Consider the following 23,212-nt stretch of genomic DNA (forward strand, 5'->3'; position numbering starts at 1 on the left):
CCAGAGCTCTGTCTAACTTTGTGGAAATTCAGTTGATAAGTATACCCAAGACATATTGATAGATTGTTCAAATATTATGGGGGTTAAGAGATATGGGATTATAGAAAGGTGGTGCTGGAATACAAGATCATTTTCAATCCTACTGACTTGCATGCAAACACAAAGATCAATTGGCCCACAATTGTTTCTATTCCTTACATTCTTAATGTGACTTCAGTATTCAAGCAGACAGCAACATACATTAACAAAATCCTTAGTGTAAAGCTGGAACAGCAGATGGCTGCTTTACATCAAGGTAGAATTTCTTCCAATGACTGCTTGTAATTAGCACTTAACTCTACTTAGCACTTAGCTCTACTTAGTCCCTCCCTGATTCCTCTTGAAGTGCTGGTGAGCTGTCGTCTTGAACTACTTCAATCCATTTGGAAAATGCTGTCTATAGTGTAATATGGTAAAGAGTTCCATGATTTAGACTCAATGGTGGATAAGAAATGTATTTTTAATATGGGTGATTTGTGATTTAATGAAAATGAGCAGGTGATGCCACTTTCTTGTGCCTGCTGTCCTTGACGCTCCTGGATCATGGGTTTGAGAATTGTTTTGCATCAAGTCTAGGCAAGCAACCGCAGTGTATTTTGTAGATGACACAGTAACCACTACGCACCTATAGTGGAGAAAGTGAATGTTTGGGATGATAGCTAAGGTGTCAATGAAATATTTTGTTTTATTCTGGCTTTAAGCAACTTGAATTTTGATCAAGCTGCATTTATCCAGGCACATGGTGAACATTCTGCCACATTTTTGTTATCTGAAAAAGGATGGTTCAAGATGTCAGGGGATAATTCACTCCCTATATGACACAGCACTCTCACTTCTTACCTTTGTTTATGGCATGTTTGCCATCACAGTGAGAGGTTTTGAGTATAGGAGCAAGGTGGTCTTACTGCAGTTGTACAGGGCCCTGGTGAGATCACCTATTGTGTGCAGTTTTGGTCTACTAATTTGAAGGACATTCTTGCTATTCAGGGAGTGCAGCATAGGTTCATCAGGTTAATTCCCAGGATGGCAGGTCTGGCATATGATGAAAGAATGGGTCGACTGGGCTTGTATTCACTGGAATTTAGAAGGACGAGAGGGGATCTTATAGGAACATTAAATTCTTAAGGGATTGGACAGGCTAGATGCAGGAACAATGTTCCCGATATTGGGGGAGTCCAATACCAGGGGTCACAGTTCAAGAATAAGGGGTAGGCCATGTTGGACTAAGACGAAGAAAAACTTTTTCACCCAGGGAGTTGTGAATCTGTGGAATTCTTTGCCACAGAAGGCAGTGGAGGCCAATTCACTGGATGTTTTCAAGAGAGTTAGATTTAACTCGGGGTTAACAGAATCAAGGGATATGGGGGGAAGCCCATATGTACCCAAGCAGGAACAGGGTACTGATTTTTGGATGATCAGCCATGAGCATATTGACTGGCTCGAAGGGTCGAATGGCCTACTCCTGGACCTATTTTCTATGTTTCTGCTTACACTTAGAAAGAACCAACTGATTTTCTTCGGGGAATTAAGGCACATACAACAATAATGCAACTAAAGCCAACTACTATAAACATGATTTTGCAATAAATCAGTATCCAATATGAAACCCAATCATAAAGATGAGAATGTTTCATCCTCATGTATTCAAATTCATCCTGTCAATTGTGTTCACATGCTGCACAGCTGTACCTGCGACCTGTGTTAAGTGAAAATCAACTGCCGAAGCAGTAGCTAAAGATGTTAGCAACTGCTACTTCTATAGAATCTATGCTGTATTTATTAAGCAACTTGCCTTGTTGGAGCAAACAGCAGAGGTGTTAGAAACACATCAAAAAGGTTTTCCAAAGCGCATATTTCTTTTTGCTTACAAGTCTCTCATTGCTAGAAAGCAACTAATAGTGAGCAGCTAAAGCTTACAGAACACTGTAGTATTCATGAACTTACCAGTTCCAAAATTCAAACTGGGAGTTCCAAAGTTGAACCCTAATGAAACAAAATGGTGTGTCACCAGCAACAATGTCTTTTGGTTTAAATGCATTTACACTTTATCATATTTACAGCATCTTGAGGGAGGTTCAATGATCTCTAATACAATTTTTACAGCTCACTTATAGGTTTCTATAATGGAGCTGGATTGCATTAAGCTAGTAAACACTGCAGTGTAATCTTACAGCTATCAAACTATGACACAGCTCAGCTTTTAAGAGCTACAAACGGATTAATCAAAATTATGCTGTCTTGGAAATAGAATCTGTTAAATTAAGCTCTACTGACTTCTTTGTGTAAATTTGATTATGACCATTCAAGACAATTGGAGTCAGAGAGATACACACAAAGTGCTGGAGTTCTCTGGATAAAAGGAATGGGTAACGTTTAGGGTCTTCAAAGGGCCTCGACCTGAAACGTCACCGATTTCATCTATCCAGAGATGCTGCCTGTCCCGATGATTTACTCCAGCATTTTGTGTCTATCCTCGGTGTAAACCAGCATCTGTAGTTCCTTCCAACAGAGTCAGAGAGCACAGAAGCAGGCACCCTGGCCCACCATATCCATGCCAACCATGACGTTCCTATCTGAAACGATCTCATTTGCAGGGATTTGGCCAAGAGTCTGTTATATCTTGGCAATTCAAGTGCTTGTTCAGGTGCTCTTAAATGTTGAGTATACCCACCCCTACAAACTTCACAAGCAGTGTGCATTCCAGATTGCAACCACCCTTTGGTAAAAATAAATAAATAAATAAAATTTAAAAATTGTGTTGTATTTGGAACCCTCTAAACCCCTTATTCTTTACTTTAAACCTACACCCTCTGATCAGACATCTTTGCCATCTGGAAAGGTTTTGTATTATTTACCCTATCTATGATATTTTTATATACCTATTGGATCTCCCTTAAGCCTCTTCTGCTTCAGGGAAAACAAACAAGGCCCATCCAGTCTCTCCTCTTTACAGAAACGAAATGCAGAAACTGGCCCATCCCAGCCAATAACCTGATGAATCCACTCTGTACCTTTCTAGTGCTGTTGTGCCTTTCCTATTAGCGTGGAAGTGCAATTTGGGATTAGGACTTCCAGTCGTGCAGCTGATCGCATGTCATTACTATGCCCAATTTCTTTAAACTTGCCGAAAATTATTAGGCAGGGTGGAGAAATACTGCAGAAGTAACATCAATTCGTACTCAGTGATCTTTTGAGATATTACATTAACATTTATTGAGCCCCAGATCAACAGTAATGTATCATAAGAATTCTTACCCTTCTCTATTCAAATGAATGCATGAAGAACTAGGACAATGATGCATGCAGTCAGCAACTTCACAAAACTTACACATAATGCATTATGTTTGCTCAAAATGTGGACTGTTGATTAGTTAAAAGATTTAAAAAAGTAGGAATAAACAGATCATTTTAGGGTTTGTGGGCTCTCATTTTGAATTTTACAAGAATTAGCACCAAAGCCCCAGCTGTTCCTAATCGATATCAATGATGCAGTAAAGGGATCATGTATAATATATCTGAAATTGCTCTTGAAACAATGCTGGGAGGAGTGCAAATTAAGGAGGATGAAACAGCAAGGATGATATAGGCAGGCAAAGATATGGTAAAATGTGCAGTCATCCACTTCAGAAGCAAAATACAGAAGTATTCAACGTCTGCCAAAAGGTCGACGTAATTTTCTAGCTAGTGTCTAGAACCATCAGATAGCAGATATTGATTAGTGTTTTTACCTACCTTTAAGTTTTCCTCTGCACAAATTTAGCTCAATTACTAGAACATTACTTTTCCAAAGCTTGAATAATGAAGAAAGCACAAAACGTTTTTTTTTTTTTTTTTTTTAAAACACCCTCCCCGTCCCACACCCAGGATTCACCAATGCTGAACACTGTCTATGTTAAAGCTGCAAAAGGAACCCAGATTAGTCAAAACATTACTGGGCTCAGGTGCTTCTGTATCAACCAACCCCAGGGTTTTCAGCTGAGTCTCACAAAAAAAAGCCTTTACAGAAACGAGTATTAAATCATAACGTCATAGAGTGATAGTGTGGAAACAGGCCTTTCGGCCCAACTTGCCCACACCAGCCAACATGTTCTAGCTATACTAGTCCCACATATTCTCGCTACACTAATCCATATCCCTCCAAACCTGTCCTATTCATGTACCTGTCTAACTGTTTCTTAAATGTTGGGATAGTCAACTACCTCCTCTGGCAGCTTGTTCCATGCACACACCACCCTTTGTGCGGAAAACGTTACACCTCAGATTCCTATTAAATCTTTTCCCCTTCACTTTAAACCTATGTCCTCTGGTCCTCGATTCACCTACTCTGGGCAAGAGACTCTGTACATCCACCTGATCTATTACTCCCATGATTTTATACAACGCAATAAGATCACACCTCATCCTCTTGCGCTCCAAGGAATAGAGTCCTAGACTACTCAACCTCTCCATATAGCTCAGACCTAGTCCTGGCAACATGCTCATAAATCTTCTCTGTACCCATTCCAGCTTAACAACATCTTTCCTATAACATGGTGCCCAAAACTGAACACAATACCCTAAATGCGGCCTCACCAACATCTTATACAACTGCAACATGACCTCCCAACTTCTATACTCAACATTCTGACTGATGGAAGGTCCATGTGCCAAAATACTTTTTGACCACCCTCTCTACCTGCGACTCCACCTTCAAGGAACCATGCACCTGCACTCATGGATCCCTCTGCTCTACAACACTACCCAGAGCCCTGCCTTTCACTGTGTCGGTCCTGCCCATGTTAGACTTCCCAAAATGCAACACCTCGCATTTCTCGGAATTAAATTCCATCAACCATTCCACATCCTACCTGGTTACTTGACTAAGATCCTGCTGCAATTTTTCACAATCATCTTCACTATCTGCAAAACCACCACTTTTGTATCATCTGCAAACTTGCTAATCTTGCCGTGCATTTTCCCATCCAAATCATTGATATAGATGACAAACACTAACGGGCCCAGCACCGAACCCCGAGGCTCATCAATAGTCAAAGCCCCCAGCCGAGAAGTAAACTTCCACCATCACACGCTGCTGCCTTTCATGCAGCCAATTTTCTATCCATTCAGCTATCTCTCCTTAGATCTCCCATGCGATCTAACCTTCCAGAGCAGCCTACCATGTGGAACCTTGTCGATTTCTTTGAAGGAATTGAGGAATTCTGTGCATACAAGGTGATGTAGTAAAATAAACCATTAGCTACTGAAATAATCTCTTTTTCACCTTTCTATTCCATTTAGTATTCATTGGAACAAGCAAGTTTAAGCTAACAAAAATCAAAAATCTATGAGACAATGAGGCGATAGCTTTACAAAGTTTTAGCCATCGTGAAGGTTAGTTACTCATTAGGCTGGACATAGAATCAGACCAAGTTCACCCATGCAGTCAGGTTATTCTTTCCAATTCTCGCAAAAAACAAGTGTTACACAGGGGGATAAAATATGCCAGAAACAGAATACAAAATATGAAAAACTTACAATGTGATGGAGATGCTAGTTTGAGTTAAAAACGGAGAAAAAAAACATTGCTTTATTGATTTTCCTCGAGATGTTTCTAAAACTTGATTGGAGTCCACCAGTGGTAAATTAAATTGATTGGACACGATTTGGAAAGGCACACACCTGGCTATATAAGGTCCCTCAGTTGACAGTGCATGTCAGAGCAAAAACCAAGCCGTCAAGAAGAATTAGTTGTCCGTAGACCTCCGAGACAGGATTGTGTCGAGGCACAGATCTGAGGAAGGGTATAAAACAATTTCTGCAGCATTGCAGGTCCCGAAGAGCACTGTGGCCTCCGTCATTCTTAAATGGAAGAACTTTGGAACCACCAGGATTCTTCATAGAGCTGGCCGCCCAGCCAAACTGAGCAATCGGGGGAGAAGGGGCTTGGTCTGGGAGGTGACCAAGAACCCGATGGTCACTCTGACAGAGCTCCAGAGTTCCTCTGTGTAGATGGGAGAACCTTCAAGAAGGACAACTACATCTGCAGCACTCCACCAATCAGGCCCTTGTGATCGAGTGTGTAGTGGCCATTTGGCTTGTTTTGTGTGGCATGTGTCTTTACATTTTAGACTGCCTGTTTAGTTTGGGACCAGCATGGAGAAGGTTTACCCTTTGACCATGCAAAGCGAAACTGAGACACGAGGAGTTTTCTAACCTTTAATGCAATAAGCTGGAATTCGATTAAGATTATAGTGTTCGAGTCGGAAGAAGTTTGGATGTACCTTATTGTTTTTCATCAAAAATAAAGAATTTATTAATCAAAGGGCTGTGTTTTGAAGACTTATCTGTGAAGAAGCTCTGAAGGTCTCGGACGGTGAGCTCGCATGCGTATAAAGACATTCCCCTTAACCATGCAGTCCATTTAGCGGCTAGAGGGAGTAATCTCTTGAACGATATAAAAATCTGCCGCTAGAGAATGGCCAGACGGAAGACACTCCTCAGTTAAAGGCACATGACAGCCTGCTTGAAGTTTGCCAAAAGGCATGAGAAACAAGATTCTCTGGCTTGATGAAACCAAGATTAAACTCTTTGGCCTGAATGCCAAGCGTCACGTCTGGAGGAAACCTGGCACCGCTCATCACCTGGCCAATATCATACCTACGGTGAAGCATGGTGGTGGCAGCATCATGCTGTGGGGATGTTTTTCAGCGGCGGGAACAGGGAGACTAGCCATGATCGAGGGAAAGATGAATGGAGCAAAGTACAGAGAGATCCCTGATGAAAACCTGCTCCAGAGCATTCTGGATCTCAGATTGGGTCGGAGGTTCACCTTCCAACAGGACAACGACCCCAAGCACACAGCCAAGACAACGCAGGAGCGGCTTTATGACAAGTCTGTGTATGTCCTTGAGTGGCCCAGCCAGAGCCCGGACTTGAATCCGATGGAACATCTCTGCAGGGACCTGAAAATAGCTGTGCATCGCCGTTCCCCATCCAATCTGACAGAGCTAGAGAGGATCGGCAAAGAATGGAAATGACCCAAATACAGGTGTGCCAAGCTTGTAGCGTCATATCCAAGAAGACTTGAGGCTGTAATCGCTGCCAAAGGTGCCTCAAAGTACTGAGTAAAGGGTCAGAATACTTATGTAAATGTGATATTTCAGTTATTTCTTTGTAATTACTTTGCAAAAAATTATAATCACCTGTTTTTGCTTTTTTATTATGGGGTATTGTGTGTAGCATTGTGGGCGGGGGGGGGGGGAGGAGGATAAAGCAAGAGGAAAAGAACTGGAGATGAGACCAGACTAGGATAAATCAGGGACAGCAACACATGTTCAAGAAGGAACTGCAGATGCTGAAAAATCGAAGGTAGACAAAAGTGCTGGAGAAACTCAGCGGGTGCGGCAGCATCTATGGAGCGAAGGAAATAGGCAACGTTTCGGGTCGAAACCCCTTTCGGCCTGAAACGTTGCCTATTTCCTTCGCTCCATAGATGCTGCCGCACCCGCTGAGTTTCTCCAGCACTTTTGTCTACAGCAACACATGTCCTCAGGCAGGGTGGTTCCCTGATACGCCTATTTTTGGTTTGGGAAGGTATGATCTCGAGGGATATATTATTGCAAACTGTGGAATTGGTTGGACAAATAGGTGGAGGTAGGGGAGAGGGGAGTGTTTGTAGATGTTACCCAACAATTGCCTTACCAGGCAACCACTCTGCCAGAGATCATCGATTGCCGGTCTTAATTTTCTTGGTCTTTTCTCACCTCCCCAGTTACTCCCCCCCCCTCCCCCACTTTCATTTTGAAGAAAGGTCCTAACCCAAAATGGCACATATCCATTTTCTCCAGAGGCCCTGCTGCATTATTACTATGTATCTATCTTTTATATAGAGATTATACGAGTTGTGTGGTTCATTGAACATGCTGCAAAAATTCAAATTCGATAAAATACTCCTGTAAATCCTTTTGCTGGCCTTGATTCAGCCGTCTCTCAATGGTGATTTACATATTGCCCCTCAATTTCAATATTTTCACCAGTACTATTGATATGTTCAATGCCTTTTTTTTTACCCCAAGATAGGAATCAGGATACATGTTCTCCTTATTTGCCCACAAAATCTGCCAGCCTACCCAGCGTTACCCTGGAATTCCCCAAGTTGATATATGTATGCCTTCCTCTTACAAGAGTAAAATCTCAGCCGGGATGCATTCCATTGTCGCCTTCTAAAACGCTCTTTGAAATTGTAGTTCATGCCAGCTTCCGACAAGCACAGTCCTTGGCACCGGTGAGCCTCAAGGACCCAGGCACATCCTCAACCACAACCTCTGCAGTACTTTCTCCAAGTTACCAGGCTGATGTCATCAGAAATAGTCCTTTTTAGGAGTTGCAGCTTGTGCTGGGGACTTCATTATCTTCACTGCTTAAGTTGATTGAAATGGGGAGACTGTCATATTATTGTATGTTACATTCGACAAGACAGGGAATTCAGCACAATACTACATTGTCGGCAAGAGTAAAAACTGACCCTACCTTAGCCACCGCTAGAGAGTTCCATCAGGTATATGCCTTATTTAATTTTCATTATGGAGATTACTACCATCCTTAATCCACACGACACATCACTGTTGATATCTTCATTTCAATCCAACTCCTGATCAACCACTGCCACCTCATCCATTCCTTCATTCCTAAATTGTCCATCTCCTTCCCCAAACAATCTACAAGACATGCCCTCCCCTGGCCCCAACACAACTCTATCACACCACCCAATCTCACCATTTGCGATCTCATCTTGAAGGGTCTCAACACGAAACATCACCTATTCCTGTTTTCCAGGGATGCTGCCTGACCCGCTGAGTTACTCCAGCTTTTATTGTCTATCTTCATCGCCTTACATGCTGCACATTTCCCTTACTCCACTCACTGCACTAAAATCACATCACCTCTCCCTTCACAATCCATCACCACACACTTTCCCTAAATAATGCTTCATTGCTTCCCAAACTTCATTTGTCCTCGACCCTCCCAACCTCATACCTGCCAACCTCCCATTCCAAATCCACTCTGTGAAAGTCTCCCTTTCCATATCATAATCCTATCTTCAACATGCCATTCGCAATTAACCCACACAACTCAAAAGATTTGCATCAACCCTTCTGCTCCGACCCATAGTACCAACTCCCTTCCACATAAGTACTCCTCCTATTGACTCTACTTAATATTGGGAGTATGGTATGTTTGGGTCAAGTAATATCCCCACCATCCCCTTGCCTGGTGTGCACCCATTTATCCTACTACCCCCCGCTTTATTTCCTCCTCCCCCAACGTCCCTTTCACCTATAATCCCTCCCTCTAGCTTTACATTTCAGTCATCTTCCCTCCTTATCTGATACCCTCTTGTCTACTTTTCATTTCTACCCCATGTCACTTACTTCACTCATGTGCCAACCAAGCCTCCCTCAGCAGCATCCACCCATCACTTGCAGGTTTTGTTCTGCCCCCAAGTTCTTTTCCAGCTTCCTCCCCGCTACTACAATCAGTCTGGAAGAGGGTTCTGACATGAAACGTGACCTGTTCATTCCTTCCACTTTTCGGTTTGTTCAAAATTCCAGCACCAGCAGTCCCTTGTATCCCCCACGATCTGCTCCCCAAAATGATCTTTCTTCTGTTCAATCGTAACATCAGTAGTTCTACAACACCCTATAGATTGCAGAATACCAAGGCTGGTGAACCAGATGAAGGAGGGAAGCAACAGGCAAAATTTGGCCCGTGGTACATAGCTCCAAAGTCTCTGGTTTATAGTAATTCCTCTCAAGGGGTTACATCTCACTGATTTAACATGTTATAAGGACATAAGGTTATACGGTTCACTCACCTCCAAAAGTAGACTTATTCTCAACTGCGTTTGCAGCTCCAAAGTTGAACTGTGAAGTACTCTGGTTCTGTGTCCCTTGGTTAGTCAATGAGGACCCAAACATATTTTGAGATGATGATGATGCTGTTGGGGTGGAAGTAGCAAATGGGATGGAAGGGGTTGATGCACAAAATGCACTCTGACCTGAAACAAAGAAACCAGCTGAAGCTATATTTGGATTTGAGGCAGCAACACTGAAACCACTGGTTGTTATGGCTGGCTGATTTGTGGAACCAAACCCAACACCTTGTGCAGAGCCAAAGATTGAACCAGTTGCACCAGTACCTGAACTCTTGGTAGCAGTGAACATTGGAGTAGCAGTGGAAGAGGTGGTTGTACCGAATGGGAAACCCCCTGAGGTGCTACCAAAAGTCGGTTGTGTAGAAGTTGGCCCAAATCCAGACTGAGCTGTAACACCTCCGAACACTGGCTGGCTCGGAGTTCCAAATGCAGACTGTGAAGTAGTATTCTGAAAGGTTGGTTTGACAGGCGTAGCTCCAAAGTTGAAGGGAGTTGCAATATTGCCAAAGGCAGGGGGTTTAGTTGGGGTTTGTTGAGTTGCTGCAGCATTAGCTCCAAATAATGACTGACTGCTTGTGCCGCCAAAGTTTAGCTGGGCTGTCATGCCCCCAAATGGAGGTGTGCTTGTGGCATTACTAAACAGGGATGTCTTTCCTGAGTTTCCAAATGTATGTGTGAGCTGAACACTTGATGTGGTTGAAGGTGCCGACACGGCAGCAGTAAAATTCCCAAATAAATTTGAAGTAGCAGCAATGCTTGTTGATGCCTGGCTTGTAACTACGTTTGGCTGTCCAAAGACAGGAACTGATGGGCCAGCTGATGTTGCAGTGGCATCTATAGAAGTATTCCCAAATTGGAACACAGAGCCCGATGCAGCAGTAGTCGCCGTTGTTGTTGTTGTTGTTGACGGGTTTGAACCAAACTGAAATTGCTGCTGGCTTGATAGGTTGTTGCTTGCAGTAGGAGCCATATTTTGTTTTGCAGAAACAGTTTCATTTAAGCCAAAACTAATTGCAGCGTTTGAGGACTTCACTTCTGTCTCAATGTTTGTACTTGTTAATGCACTGGAAGCTCCAAATTGGAACATAGTTGAATTTGATTTTGTAGTTGTGGGAGGAGGGGCTTCATTATTAACCTTCGCTTGAACTGACTGGCCAAAATTAAACGGTGCCGATGTGGTCGTCGCAGTTGTAGGTGTCACAGAGTTTCCGAACACAGGCTTGAATGGAATGATCGAGGCTGCAGAATTAGATGTTACTGGTGCTGCCAAGCTTATGGGTGTAGTAATTGACATAATCGAACTTAATGTTGTTGATGCAATAGTAGTCTGCTGCGTGACTGGCAAACCAAACACTGGCTTAAACTCGGGTATGTTGACAGATGAAGATGCCGTGGTGCTAATTCCTGTTGGGATTACAGTCATTGTGCCCGAAAGGCCAAAACTTGTGCTTGGAGTTGAAGAATTCCCTGTACAGACAGACGCACTCATTTCTGGCCCTTTGTTAAGTTTACTTTCTTGTGCACTAACCACAGCAGAAACCTGGCATGAGTTTGTGGTCGTGGTGATAGCTTTGGGAGCAGGTTTATTAATTGATGTTAGAAGTGATTGGGTAATGGTGGGGCATGAGAATTTCAAAGCATCAACTGGCTTAAATCCTGGAATATCAGTTGTTATTGTCATGGCAGCAGTTGTAGGAGTAGGTGGAAGCAATAATTCACCCATGAAAGCTTTTTTGGAAACCTCTGGAGCTTTATCCATTTTACTTGGATTCATTCCATTAACAGAATCTAATGAAGAAAAAGTGTCAATTACTTCATGAAAAGTCACTGTAGGAGGTCAATTAATTAAACAATAAACTTTGCATTCTTTAATCCTCAATATGCATTATTCCGAGCTATAATACCTCATTCCATCTCGCTTGCAGGTATTGATCCAATTGGTTTTCCCAGAAAAATATCTTAAGTGCTTCCTCTGAGTTACACTATTACCTCAAATTGACATTGGGAGTCAATCTAGAACAAACCTAGCATGAATTCTATAAGATATCCACACCAGATCTAAAATTCTAATTCTCCTGATATGCAGATAATTTCATTACAATAGATTTGCATCAAAGACTGATGACTTCAAGTGATACGAGCAAATTAAGTATTGAGTAAATAAAATTAAAATTAAAGTTTGAGAAAATTAAAAGTAGTAATGATTTATTTACCTCAACACTTAACTTTATAGAGCCCTCCAGCAATGCATCACATACCAGAAGCAAGTGGTATTTAAAAAATAACTTAAATAGTCAAATATAAAAGGATATTTTACAGCATTTTGGAAGTACTTGCTTAATTTCCTTTCAAAATCTACCTCCAATATGAGAACACATTTTACTCATCTTCTGCTAGTTTTCTTACATCTATATCATTGTCACCGGGAACTACTATTTCCTAGTCTATCAAAACCTTTCATGACTGAAAATTTCAAATATCCTTTACACATTCCCTCTGATGACTGAAATTCCATCTTTTTCCAGTCTCTTTGCACAATGCTATTTCTTCATTCTTCTAGGATCCTCAAAGCTTAACCGCATACCCTCAAGGCATCATCTTTAAAATGCATAGCATTTCAAATGAGGTCCAAGTATGGTTTATTTTAATTTTAATTGCCTTAGTTCTCATATTGGACTGATGCCTATACCAATGGAATCAAGGACTCCACATGCTTATTGCTCATCTTTTTAACTTGCTGTGTCATAGTCAAAGTATTGGGGATATACAAACCAAGGTCTCTGTGCTCCTGAACGATTTAATTCATTTAGTGCCTGTGCTGCCTCTATCCCTTAAATCTCACATTATCATTTTGCTGCTACTTACATTGTGTTTTTGAAAGACTGAATGAAGAATAACAGCTAATGAAGGATTTTCTTTTCAAATTCTACAAAATCGGCAAAGTTGTGTGAACCTTCATGAAAGTGAATCGCATTTTGAACAATCACTCAATTCAGCAGAGATTGGAACCAAACTAGCAAGCAGTTAAGTAGAGAGAATCCCAGTATGATTTGGAAAAATACCTAAATAAGAGATTCTATGAAAATAATGAAAGCAAAGCACAATAAATGTGGGATGAAATGTAATAATCAAATCTGCATTTCGGAAGAATAGACATTTTGACTACATGCAGGTGCCATTTAGAATTAATCTGGATATGTACTAGATTGACTCCCAGTGTCAATTTGGGGCAAAACTGTTTTATACTTGTCTGAAGAAAGTCCATTCGCTTTGACAGTGGATTTAGAGCAGAGAGGAAATGTCTTCACATATACAACAAATGACAGCTTCAAACTCATTTCGACCAGCTCTGAGTTAGCATTGACAAAGGCACGATCTACAGTGTCAAATGAGGGACAGTTTTGCAATTCACGCCCTTTGGGGAAATTTGCCTTACAATCCAAACTCAGTTCACTTGGGAACCAAACAGACAGCAACCAACCACAGTATGCTAAATAATTCTGGTGAAAGGAATTCTATCTGAGCTCATAACTGGATCAATTTGTCCGATTTATCTTGGACTCTGATGATAATCATTAAATATATTAGTTTAACCCTTCAACTCTTTGCAAAATGTAGTTATGACTTACTAGCTTGTTCCCATTATTACATACCTGAAGTGGCTGTAAAGCTTGTGTGCTCCTGCATCATCTTCAAACTGTCCAGCAAGGGGTTGGAGACGATGGCAGAAATGGAGGTGGAAATGGGTGTTGAGCCAGCAGAGCTTTCCACGATGGGAGTAGTAAATAATGGCACTGAGGGCGCTATCATCAAAGGCTCCAAAGACTTTGAAGGCTCTGTTAAACACCAAGCATCACCCCAGTCTCAATAACATGCTCGAAAGTTTGTGAACTTACAAACTACATAATATTACAAACTGCTTTGATAGCACTAAGGACTTGGGGCTTTGGTTTTGTCTTTGCACTATGTATTTTTAAAAAAAGATATTGAACTTTTTATTGTTTATCATATATGGCATCTATCGAGTACAATGTTTACATATCTGTTGTGCTGCTGCAAGTAATGGGCCTGCGCCACTTAGGCGATTTTTCAGGCGACTGTCAGAGTGGAACACACACACAGTCACTTCCTTCACCAGCCCGTTACGCAGGTGGGGGACAGGGCAAGCGGGGGGGAGCGCTGTCTGAGTGAAATTCACACAGTGCAAAGCCAATGTGATACAGACACAAGCCTTGATGAACAGGAAGGTTGGCACTGTAATGAAGATGGTGGAAGCACAGTGTACGGTATGGGTCACGCAAGTCCTTTAAAAGAGGGAGGGAGGGAGGGGGAAAGAAGGAGTGGAGACAACTTATAAGAAGCCAGAGATACACGGTTTTGAAGTGCGGCGGACATTAACATTACCGGTTGGTTATCCTTGGTTCTGAAAACTTGGTTCTGCTTATGTTTTTTTCCCAATGAAATTCTCTGGTCAGCACCAGCTACAACCTACGAGAACCTACGAGAACCTTCGACCTCCTGGCAACCCCTGCACCTACGCCACGAGAATTCTCGCTAATCTCCATGGCGGTTTATTCTGGTCGCCACTAACTTATCAACATGTTGAAAAATTCACGCCGACCATAATGAGGCCGCGACTAGTTCCCAGAATGAAGGAACTTTTCAAGACCATGAAGGCGACTCCCCGGCAACCACCCGCGAACATGTGGCGACCGCATAGTCTCCTGCAGTCGCCAAAAAAGTCGCCTAAGTGGGACAGGCCCCATAAGAATTTTATAGTTCTGTTTCAGGACATAGGACAATAAAACACTTGACTCCAAAGGATTTGCTTGACCCCAGCTGCCTCTACCTGACATGTGCCTCCTCTTTTCAATACCTCATGATCAATCGCGGTTCCCTATTCTGGCAGCCTTGCCCTTCGCTCCAACAGGAACATGTTGGCCCCGAACTCTCCTTTTTTCACCTTTAAAACCTCACCATCCCTACAAACACTGTTTCTTCACCCCCCGCCCCCAATAATAATAGAATTACGGTTGATCCCAAATGTTCCCCCTCTAACGCTTCAGTGACGCCCTTCCAAATAGATCGGCTTGCCTCATTGCTGGTAAGGCCATAGACAGACTGATGAGAAAAGACACATTTAATAAATTCCGTTACACAAGTCCCAGCCAGTATGAGGGAAGTTGCAATCACACCCTTATTATTCTTACCACTTTCTGCAATAACATATGGTACACCTCGATCATAAAACGTACTAGAATGAGCAAAGCCACAACAAACTAAATTTGAACAACTTAATTATGTCACTTAACCAAACAACATAAAAGTTAAAGATGATCTTCATCACTCATTTATTGCCTTACCGTCTTTCTCCTGCAACACTTTTTTAATCCTGTCAAGACGTGCTTTCTTTTCAGAGTCCATGTCATCTGCAGTAATAGTGTATCCAAGTTCTAATGGAGGATGCTGAAGCAAAAAAACTTTGAATTAGTAGGACAATCTTGTACCAATTCATTTTTTCAACAATTTGAAAGAGAATGAAATTATATTGCGTGAAGTAATATGATGCAGAGCTGTAAAAAAAACAAAACACCGGACCATGCCATTCTTTTTAAAACTTCAGTTGATAGTCTGAAGCCTATCGTCATCAATTCATAGTCCAGTCCCAAGACTGCAGCAATTAAATTACATTGGTATTCCAGACTATACCATGATTGTTGAAATTCTATTTGTTGATATGTTAAAAAAGAGTGTCAATCTTTTAATTGAATACAAATGATCCAACAACGTAAAAGGCAGCATGGATTCTCCCAGTCAATATTTACCCCATAACCACGAGTTTCCTCCTTCATTTGTTAGTTGCAGAACCTTGCTTTCTCAGAATATGTTACTACAGTAGCCTCATTAAAACACCACTTTATAAGTAACTACTAGACTAAGTGGGACCCGTTGGGTCCATTCACACGGGAGGACTGGTCCCCCCCAACACAACCCGTTCCCCGAAAGCAATGTTCCGCCACTCTGGGGAGGGGGGATGTGGGGAGGGTATGTGTGTGTGTGTGTGTGTGTGTGTGTGTGGGGGGGGTAGGGATGTGGGGGAGTGTGTGAGTGTGGGGGGAGTGTGTGTGTGTGTGTGTGTGGGGGGTGTGTGTGTGTGTGTGGGGGGGGTGTGTGTGTGTGTGGGGGGGGAGGTGTGTGTGTGTGTGGGGGGGGAGGTGTGTGTGTGTGTGTGTGTGTGTGGGGGTGTGTGCGTGTGTGTGTGTGTGTGTTGGGGTGTGTGTGTGTGTGTGTGTGTGTGTGTGTGTGTGTGTGTGTGTGTGTGTGTGTGTGTGTGTGTCGGGGGGGACCTTCAAAACCTTCACTACTTTTGTGCTGTTTCACCCTTCGGGACAAAACTTTTTTGACTTCCCGCAGAGGAGAATGGTGAGTAAGGTGGCGAACAATCGTTGCGCTGTGGCGGATAGTTTTTGTGCCAATTTAATACAACGCAGACAGGAAGTGGTCAAGATGAGAGTTTTAGTGATATATACAGAAGATAGATTCAGTGAATGGTTAATAGAGTCTGGGAGAAAATAATATGGAAATCTGGTGTTAGAATCCAGATCACGAGTTCCAATGTCATCACAGCTACTCACTCTTCAGTGAATCTAAACTATGAAATATTAGCAATAATACAATTGAATGTCTCTTCTATGAAAATAGTTTGTAACAAAGCATTGCTCAGTGCAATAATTCCAATTCAGCAGCAGTCTACACAGGTAATTAGATGCAGAGAGAGATCGTTCAGATTATTCACTCAAGTTTATGAAAGGTGAACACATTGAAGATATTCAAAATGCTTCGACAGGTTATATGTAATTATTTCTGCAGTCTGGGGTCTAAAACCTTGGGGGGGGGGAGGGAGGGTGTCAGTCTCAAAATAAGGTGTTCGCCATTCAGAACAGAGACATTAATAAATTTCCTCTACCACAAAACGGCGAATCTTTGGAAATCTACACGTAGTAAGGTTGTTGAAGCCCAGTAGCTTAGTATTTAAAACAAGTATACTTTTTTTTTTTTACATAAAGGGAATCAAGGTTAGTGCAAGAAAGTGACAGATAAGTCACAATCTTGCGGAATGGTTCATAGGCATGGGGGGGGGGGGGGGGGGGGGAGTGTTAAGAGGGAGGGGGAAAAGGATCATCCTGCTTTCTTCTATCTATTTGCCCTATATTTCAGTCCTTCATTATGCTCCAAATCATATCCTGAAACATATTATCCTATTAAAATGATGGTGTACTTTCCCCTGGTAGCTCACCACGGAAAATGGTAATTGAGAATGAGCTATAAATGGTGGCAATAGGCAAAACATCATATGTGATTCTTCCCTATTCTCTGCAATGTATTTAGGGAATATTTTTGAAAGAGAAAAAATAAATTTAAAGAATTGTCTGAAACAATGATATGCTGAGATAAAAATGGAGTTACATTGGTATTTTTAAGTATTCTTCATGTGTGTATAACTTATATCATACTCAAGTACAATCATAATCTCAATAAACATCAACACATGCTCTTTGCAGTTGCTTGGGATTAATAATTGTTAGGGATGGAAATCCTAATGTAGTTGTTATTTCTTAATATATGGGCGCACAAGGTCAACTCCAGCAACACATCTACTCAACATTGAACAAAAAAACAAACTGCTGGAAGAACTCTGTGGGTCAGTTAGCATTTGTGGAGGGAAATAGAGAGGTGATGTTTTGGATCTGGATGCTTCAAGTCTGAAAATGAGTAGTGACCTGAAATGCTGTCTCTCTACATATACTGCCTGACCCACCAAGTTCCCCTAGCAGTTTATGTTTAACAAAAGTTTCCAGCATTCACAATCTCACTTCTCATGCTCACTTTATTTTTGGCTCTAGATATGTGCTACCTCACTCAATCACAATTAATATTAGAATGAATTAAAAACCAGCAAGAAATAAGCAGTGTTGCACTCAACCAGAGTAAGCTGATCTCCTTTGCGTTTCGTTAGGAGAGGAATTTTCCGTTTCCGTTTTCCATCACCTTCCATGGGAGAAGAATCTACTGTTGAAGGTGACAATTTTGACAGTGGAGTTACAGTTTCTAAAACAGAAATAAATAAATATTATTCCATTAAAAGTCTACTCTGGGATCAGACTGCAAGTTTTGTGAATATATCTTCAAAAAAGGATTTCAGGAGAAAAATATCATGCATTAATTTACTCACCATACATTCATGCCTCAATTAATCTTCACATCACCACTGCCAAACACAATCACGATATAAATTTTGAGGGAAATTTTGGGATTTGAGAATAAGTCCATGGAGCATCCATGACTACGGGTATAGAACTTGGTTTCATTTTTTAGCTGACAAAATTGAGTTGCATGGAATTGACAATATTTTCCGGTCAGAATGGTGTGCAACTTAAAAGGCAAAATACAATTGGTTGCGTGGCCATGTGCCAGCTGCCCATCCTTCTTGGTGGCGATGGAGTAGTCTAGGTGATTAACTGCAGAAGTGTGCTTTGTAAACACCACCTACGCAACTATGCTTTTCCAGTAGTGGAGAGACTGAATGCTCAGGAGATGTGTGGCTATTGCTTTGGCCTGATGGCATTGAGTTTGAGTGTTACAAGAATCGCACTCATCAGCCAAGTGGCGCTATAGGTTTGTACCTCAGTTGGCTGAAAGGCTTTTGGAAGTCAGGTATCACAGCAAGCCCAGCCCACTTCAGACTCAAAACCTGGCATGGGGTCAAAAGTAATTCAAATCCAAGGCAACAATACAATACTTTTTTTACTAGGAGGATAACATGTGAAAATCCTCCAGCTGGATGCAGCTGACGTTTTTTTTTACTACAGCAATGAGCATCTTTCCTTATGACAGACAAAACATTTAACACATGACTGGAAGCTGGAAAATGTATTGTGATGACAACGATATGCACACCTCTTTGTACGACCAGTCATAGTTGGGTTTTATACACGATAGCCAAATGCTCTAAATGTTTAAAGTATTTGATATTTCAAACAAAATATTTTGTTGGTAAGTATTTCTTGGCATGTACTGAAACCCATGTTCTACAGCAATTAAACAAAATATTACAAAATGGTATTCCATTTACTTCTTACCGTCTTCGATCGCCTGGTCTTTTTCTGTCCTGTCCACTCTAACTGGGGTAGAGGAATTTGATCTTTGTATTTCCTCCTCTCTATGAACAAACATTATTGCATTTTAAAAACAATATCCTCAATGTAACTAATTGTTCTGCTCTGTTGCATTGTTCAAAAGGTACCACCACTCACCCTCTATTTTTTTTCCATTGCTGTTACAAACATTATCAGCAGCTTACACCTACCAATCTGCATTTTGCCCTCTCAAATACCCATATGGGTGTTTTACATCCGTGAACTTAAGGACTCACAAGAAACTGTAGATGCTAGAATTTTAAGTAAGGGAGAAATGGGTACGCATCCATGGGAGAGGGGAAAATAAGGCAGATGTTCGGGGGGTGGGGTGGGTGCGGTGCGCAAGGGGAAGGATATGTTTATCTAATGTTGGTAATTACCTACATTGAGGAATTCAATGTTCACACTGTTGGGTTCAGCTACCGGAGTAGAATAGAGGTGGCATTTCTCCAGTTTGTATGTACCCTCACGTAATGGAGACGGCTGTGGACAGAAAGCTCAGTGTGGGAGTGGCAAGGGGACTTAGTTACACACACTCCATGAGAATGAATTTCATTCCTCATCTCAATTTTTTGGGTAGTGATTTGTGAATGCTGTATATCACACTGAAGGAGGATCTCAACCAGAAACATTAACTAACCATATTCTCCAGAGATGCTACCCGACCTGCTGAGTTACCCTAGCACTTTGTGTCTTCAATGAAACTTTGAATGAAGAAGTGTTGCCACATCAAGTGATACATTTCAATGAATAATTATTTTAACTTATTATTACCTTATTTTCTTGCCTGATCTCTCAGGAGTTTCAGATCGTGAAGATGCAGGGCTAGGGAGTGGAGTTGTGTTTCGTGCAGAGAGATAGTTCCTCAAGCCCTATAATGTTGACAGAAGAATTCAATCCAATTATTTTTGCAAAGAGTTATTCAGAAAACATTCATATTGCACTGAAAAATGTGGCCAATTCAAGCTTCAATCCACATTTAGAAAAATGAATGGAAATGTTTTTGTAACATAATGTTAATTTCATTATAAATTCCTACAACATATTGATAATGTACATATTTTAATCAAACGTGTAAAACTCTCATCATAGTCTTCAGACAATGCTGCTACAACTATGCCGGCAGGAAGGGGTACCTTGATCAGAAGTTTAAAAAGACAGCATCCATCATAATTGTAAATACATACAATATGAGGAATGTATATTTGTGATGTATATTGACTATAGAAGTAAAACCTGGATAAATCTAATGAATAGTTGTGAATGTTGCTCATTAAATAACTATACTGATACTCAGTACTGATACTCGATATTACGAGCATTGATTTGCCATTAAAATGGATTCTGTAATAACGTGTCAACAGCAGGATGGATTGGGGGGGGGGGGGGGTTCAGTACAGGATGGATGGGGAGAAATCGGTGCAGGATAAATGGAGGGGGGGGGGGGTCAGTACAGGTACGATAGGGAGATCAGTGCAGGATGAATGGGTGATCAGTACAGGATGAATGGTGGGGGGGGGGGGGGAAAGAAAAAAGAGAGAGAGAGCCTTGGCCGTCCCTGCGGAAGGGGGGGGGTTCAAAACAAACCCTCCCGGCCTCGCCGTGCGAGAAGGTTTGTTTTGAAAGCGGTTATCGCTGTTGGTGCAGTAGCAGCTCTGAGGGCGGGCTCTCTTTTGATGGAGGAGGTGGAGCCGCCGTCGCCACTGCTGTGCGGGCCCGTCATTCGCTCTGGCACCCGTTCTACCGTTAATTTCGAGCCCTGCTTGGATAACATTACAATACGTGGAAAAAAATCGTGTTCGGCACATTACACAAGAAAATAAGAATATTAGTGCATAGGTCATTGGGTGCTTATGCTGGCAAACAGGAGCATGGAAGAATCAAGGAGAAGGGGATTGTTTTTAAGTGTATTCCAAGCATGATGGAAATTACCATGGGAAGGCATACCTATGGGAATAAAACAACTTTACCACCAATGGACTTCTCAAGTGTGTTCAAGAATGCCTGTGGGCTAAAGGGCAACTAATTCAGATACAAGTTCAGTAACTGGCAAAAATGTGATGCTGATTTTCTTTTATCTAAAAACAAAAACAAATGTTGGTTCACAATCAAGCAAGTCCCTTTTTATGGCGACATGAACTGCTATGCATCCACCCAAAGATGCCTCTGTTTACCCTCAAACAATGGAGTTCCTCAGTATTGCACTGATGTGGCAGCCTATAATACATGGGGGCTAGCATATGCAACCTGGTGACTCGGTTTCAAAACCATTTCTCATCTTGAACAGAAAAGAAAGCAGAATATTTGAATATTAGCTAAACAGTTCTGCTTTGCAGTGGCAAAGCTATGCAGAAACATGGAAACAGTCACATCCAGATGAGGTTTAAACATTATTACTTTAAATACATTTCAAAGAATTGCAAGCCAACCACTCAGTTTAAAGACAATGGACAATAAATGCTAGTCTCCTTTGTAACACCCACATCCCATTAATCATTTAAATTACACTAACCTGGATTTGTCCCCGGGTGGAACTGTAAGAACTGAAAATGGGATTGCGAACAGAACTCAGTTTTCCACCCACACAAATGCTGTTCAATGAACTAATGGAGGATGTTCGTGATCTCTTGGAGATGGGGTCATCTGAACACTGGGAATTGGTGCCTCTCTTTAGCGTTCCAGGTCTAGAAAACAAAGTAAAATTAAACAAAGACAGCTAGTAAACTCAAAGTCCTAAACAATGCATGTTTCAATGTATTTTATTAACATTGTCATGTGGAAAGAGATACAGTACAAAGCTTTGTTTACATGCAAAACATTCAAATCATACAATACATGAATACAATTAGTTATACACAAGTAGAACAAGAGAAAAATAGCAGAGTGCAGTATACAGTGTTATAGCACTGTTACAGAGAACGTGCAGATTAAAAAAGTGCAGGATCCACAATGAGGTAGGCTGGAAGATTGGGACTGTATCTAAGCTTATGGGAGAATTACTGAGTAGTCTGATAACAATGAAGAAGCAGTTCCTTTCAAGCTTTTGTATCTTCTGCCTGAGAGGAGAGGGGAAAAGAAAGAATGACTTGTTTATGTTGCATGCTTTCCCCAAGGCAGCAAGCAGTATAGATAGTGTCGATGGAAGTGGGGTGAGGGGGTGAGGGGGGAAGTATTCTTGTTATGGACTAGGCTACATGCACAACTCCATGCAATTTCTGTAGAGGTGTCATGTATCCCAATAGGATGCTTTCTACGGTCCATCTGGTCTTTTCTCATTGGTTTTCATAATGTAATTGATGCTTTATAACACTTTATTTCAAATATCCAACATAAAATCTTAAAAGACATTATTCTCACAATTGTACCTTACTTTTTAATGTGGGTGGCTGAGGAATATTTGACTGCCTGATGAGCCAAAGTAAAAATCATTAATGAACTTTCCCATTAAAGTACAAAGCCATTCCAACAAGCTTAGTTTAAAGCTAAGGTAGACAAAAATGCTGGAGAAACTCAGCGAGTGAGGCAGCATCTATGGAGAGAAATAATAGGCGAAGTTTCGGGTCGAGACCCTTCTTCAGACTGATGTCGAGGGGGGAGGGGGGGAAAGAAAGGAAGAGTTGGAGACATTAGGCTTGTGGGAGAGCTGGGAAGGGGGAGGGGAAGGAGGGAGAAAGCAAGGACTATCTGAATTTGGAGGTCAATGTTCATACCGATGGGGTGTAAAGCGATAACTTTGCTTAACCACGGGGGAGAAATTACAACTAACTTCCAGCTATAAGGTAAAACTAAAACATTAACATGGATCAAGATTAACAAGAAACATAAATGTACTCTAACTATTTTAAAGGTCTGTGAAGCCAGGCTCAATCCCAGTATCACAAACTGCATAGAGTAATACAGCAATGGAAATAGACTAATCAGCCCAACTCATCCGTGCCAATCAAGATGTCACATCTAAGCTGGTCCCATTTACCTGCATTTGGCCCAGCAAAAGAATGAGATTAAATCCACCCCCATCAATTGACTGTCACAAACACCAAATACTTTTGACCATACAGTTATA

General features: G+C 41.5%; 1 protein-coding gene across 9 annotated transcripts in view; it reads right to left on the reverse strand.

The window, feature by feature from the left end:
- Positions 1-23,212, reverse strand: part of pom121 (POM121 transmembrane nucleoporin) — a 44,714-nt gene that overhangs the window by 13,075 nt on the left and 8,427 nt on the right. For 2 of the 9 annotated variants that reach the window (XM_033046041.1, XM_033046040.1), the window contains exons 5-13: positions 21,662-21,833; positions 19,924-20,021; positions 19,093-19,172; positions 17,937-18,061; positions 15,316-15,418; positions 13,606-13,788; positions 10,217-11,740; positions 9,893-10,075; positions 1,984-2,022 (exon numbers count right to left, since the gene is read on the reverse strand). In XM_033046041.1, coding sequence (XP_032901932.1) covers positions 1,984-2,022; positions 9,893-10,075; positions 10,217-11,740; positions 13,606-13,788; positions 15,316-15,418; positions 17,937-18,061; positions 19,093-19,172; positions 19,924-20,021; positions 21,662-21,833 — 2,507 coding nt within the window. Of the gene's footprint in view, positions 1-1,983; positions 2,023-9,892; positions 11,741-13,605; positions 13,789-15,315; positions 15,419-17,936; positions 18,062-19,092; positions 19,173-19,923; positions 20,022-21,661; positions 21,834-23,212 lie in introns of all 9 variants that reach the window. The other 7 variants (XM_033046034.1, XM_033046033.1, XM_033046036.1 and 4 more) reach the window with 5 other exon arrangements.

This window comes from Amblyraja radiata, chromosome 28, assembly GCF_010909765.2.
Source record: "Amblyraja radiata isolate CabotCenter1 chromosome 28, sAmbRad1.1.pri, whole genome shotgun sequence".
NCBI classification, from domain to species: domain Eukaryota; kingdom Metazoa; phylum Chordata; class Chondrichthyes; order Rajiformes; family Rajidae; genus Amblyraja; species Amblyraja radiata.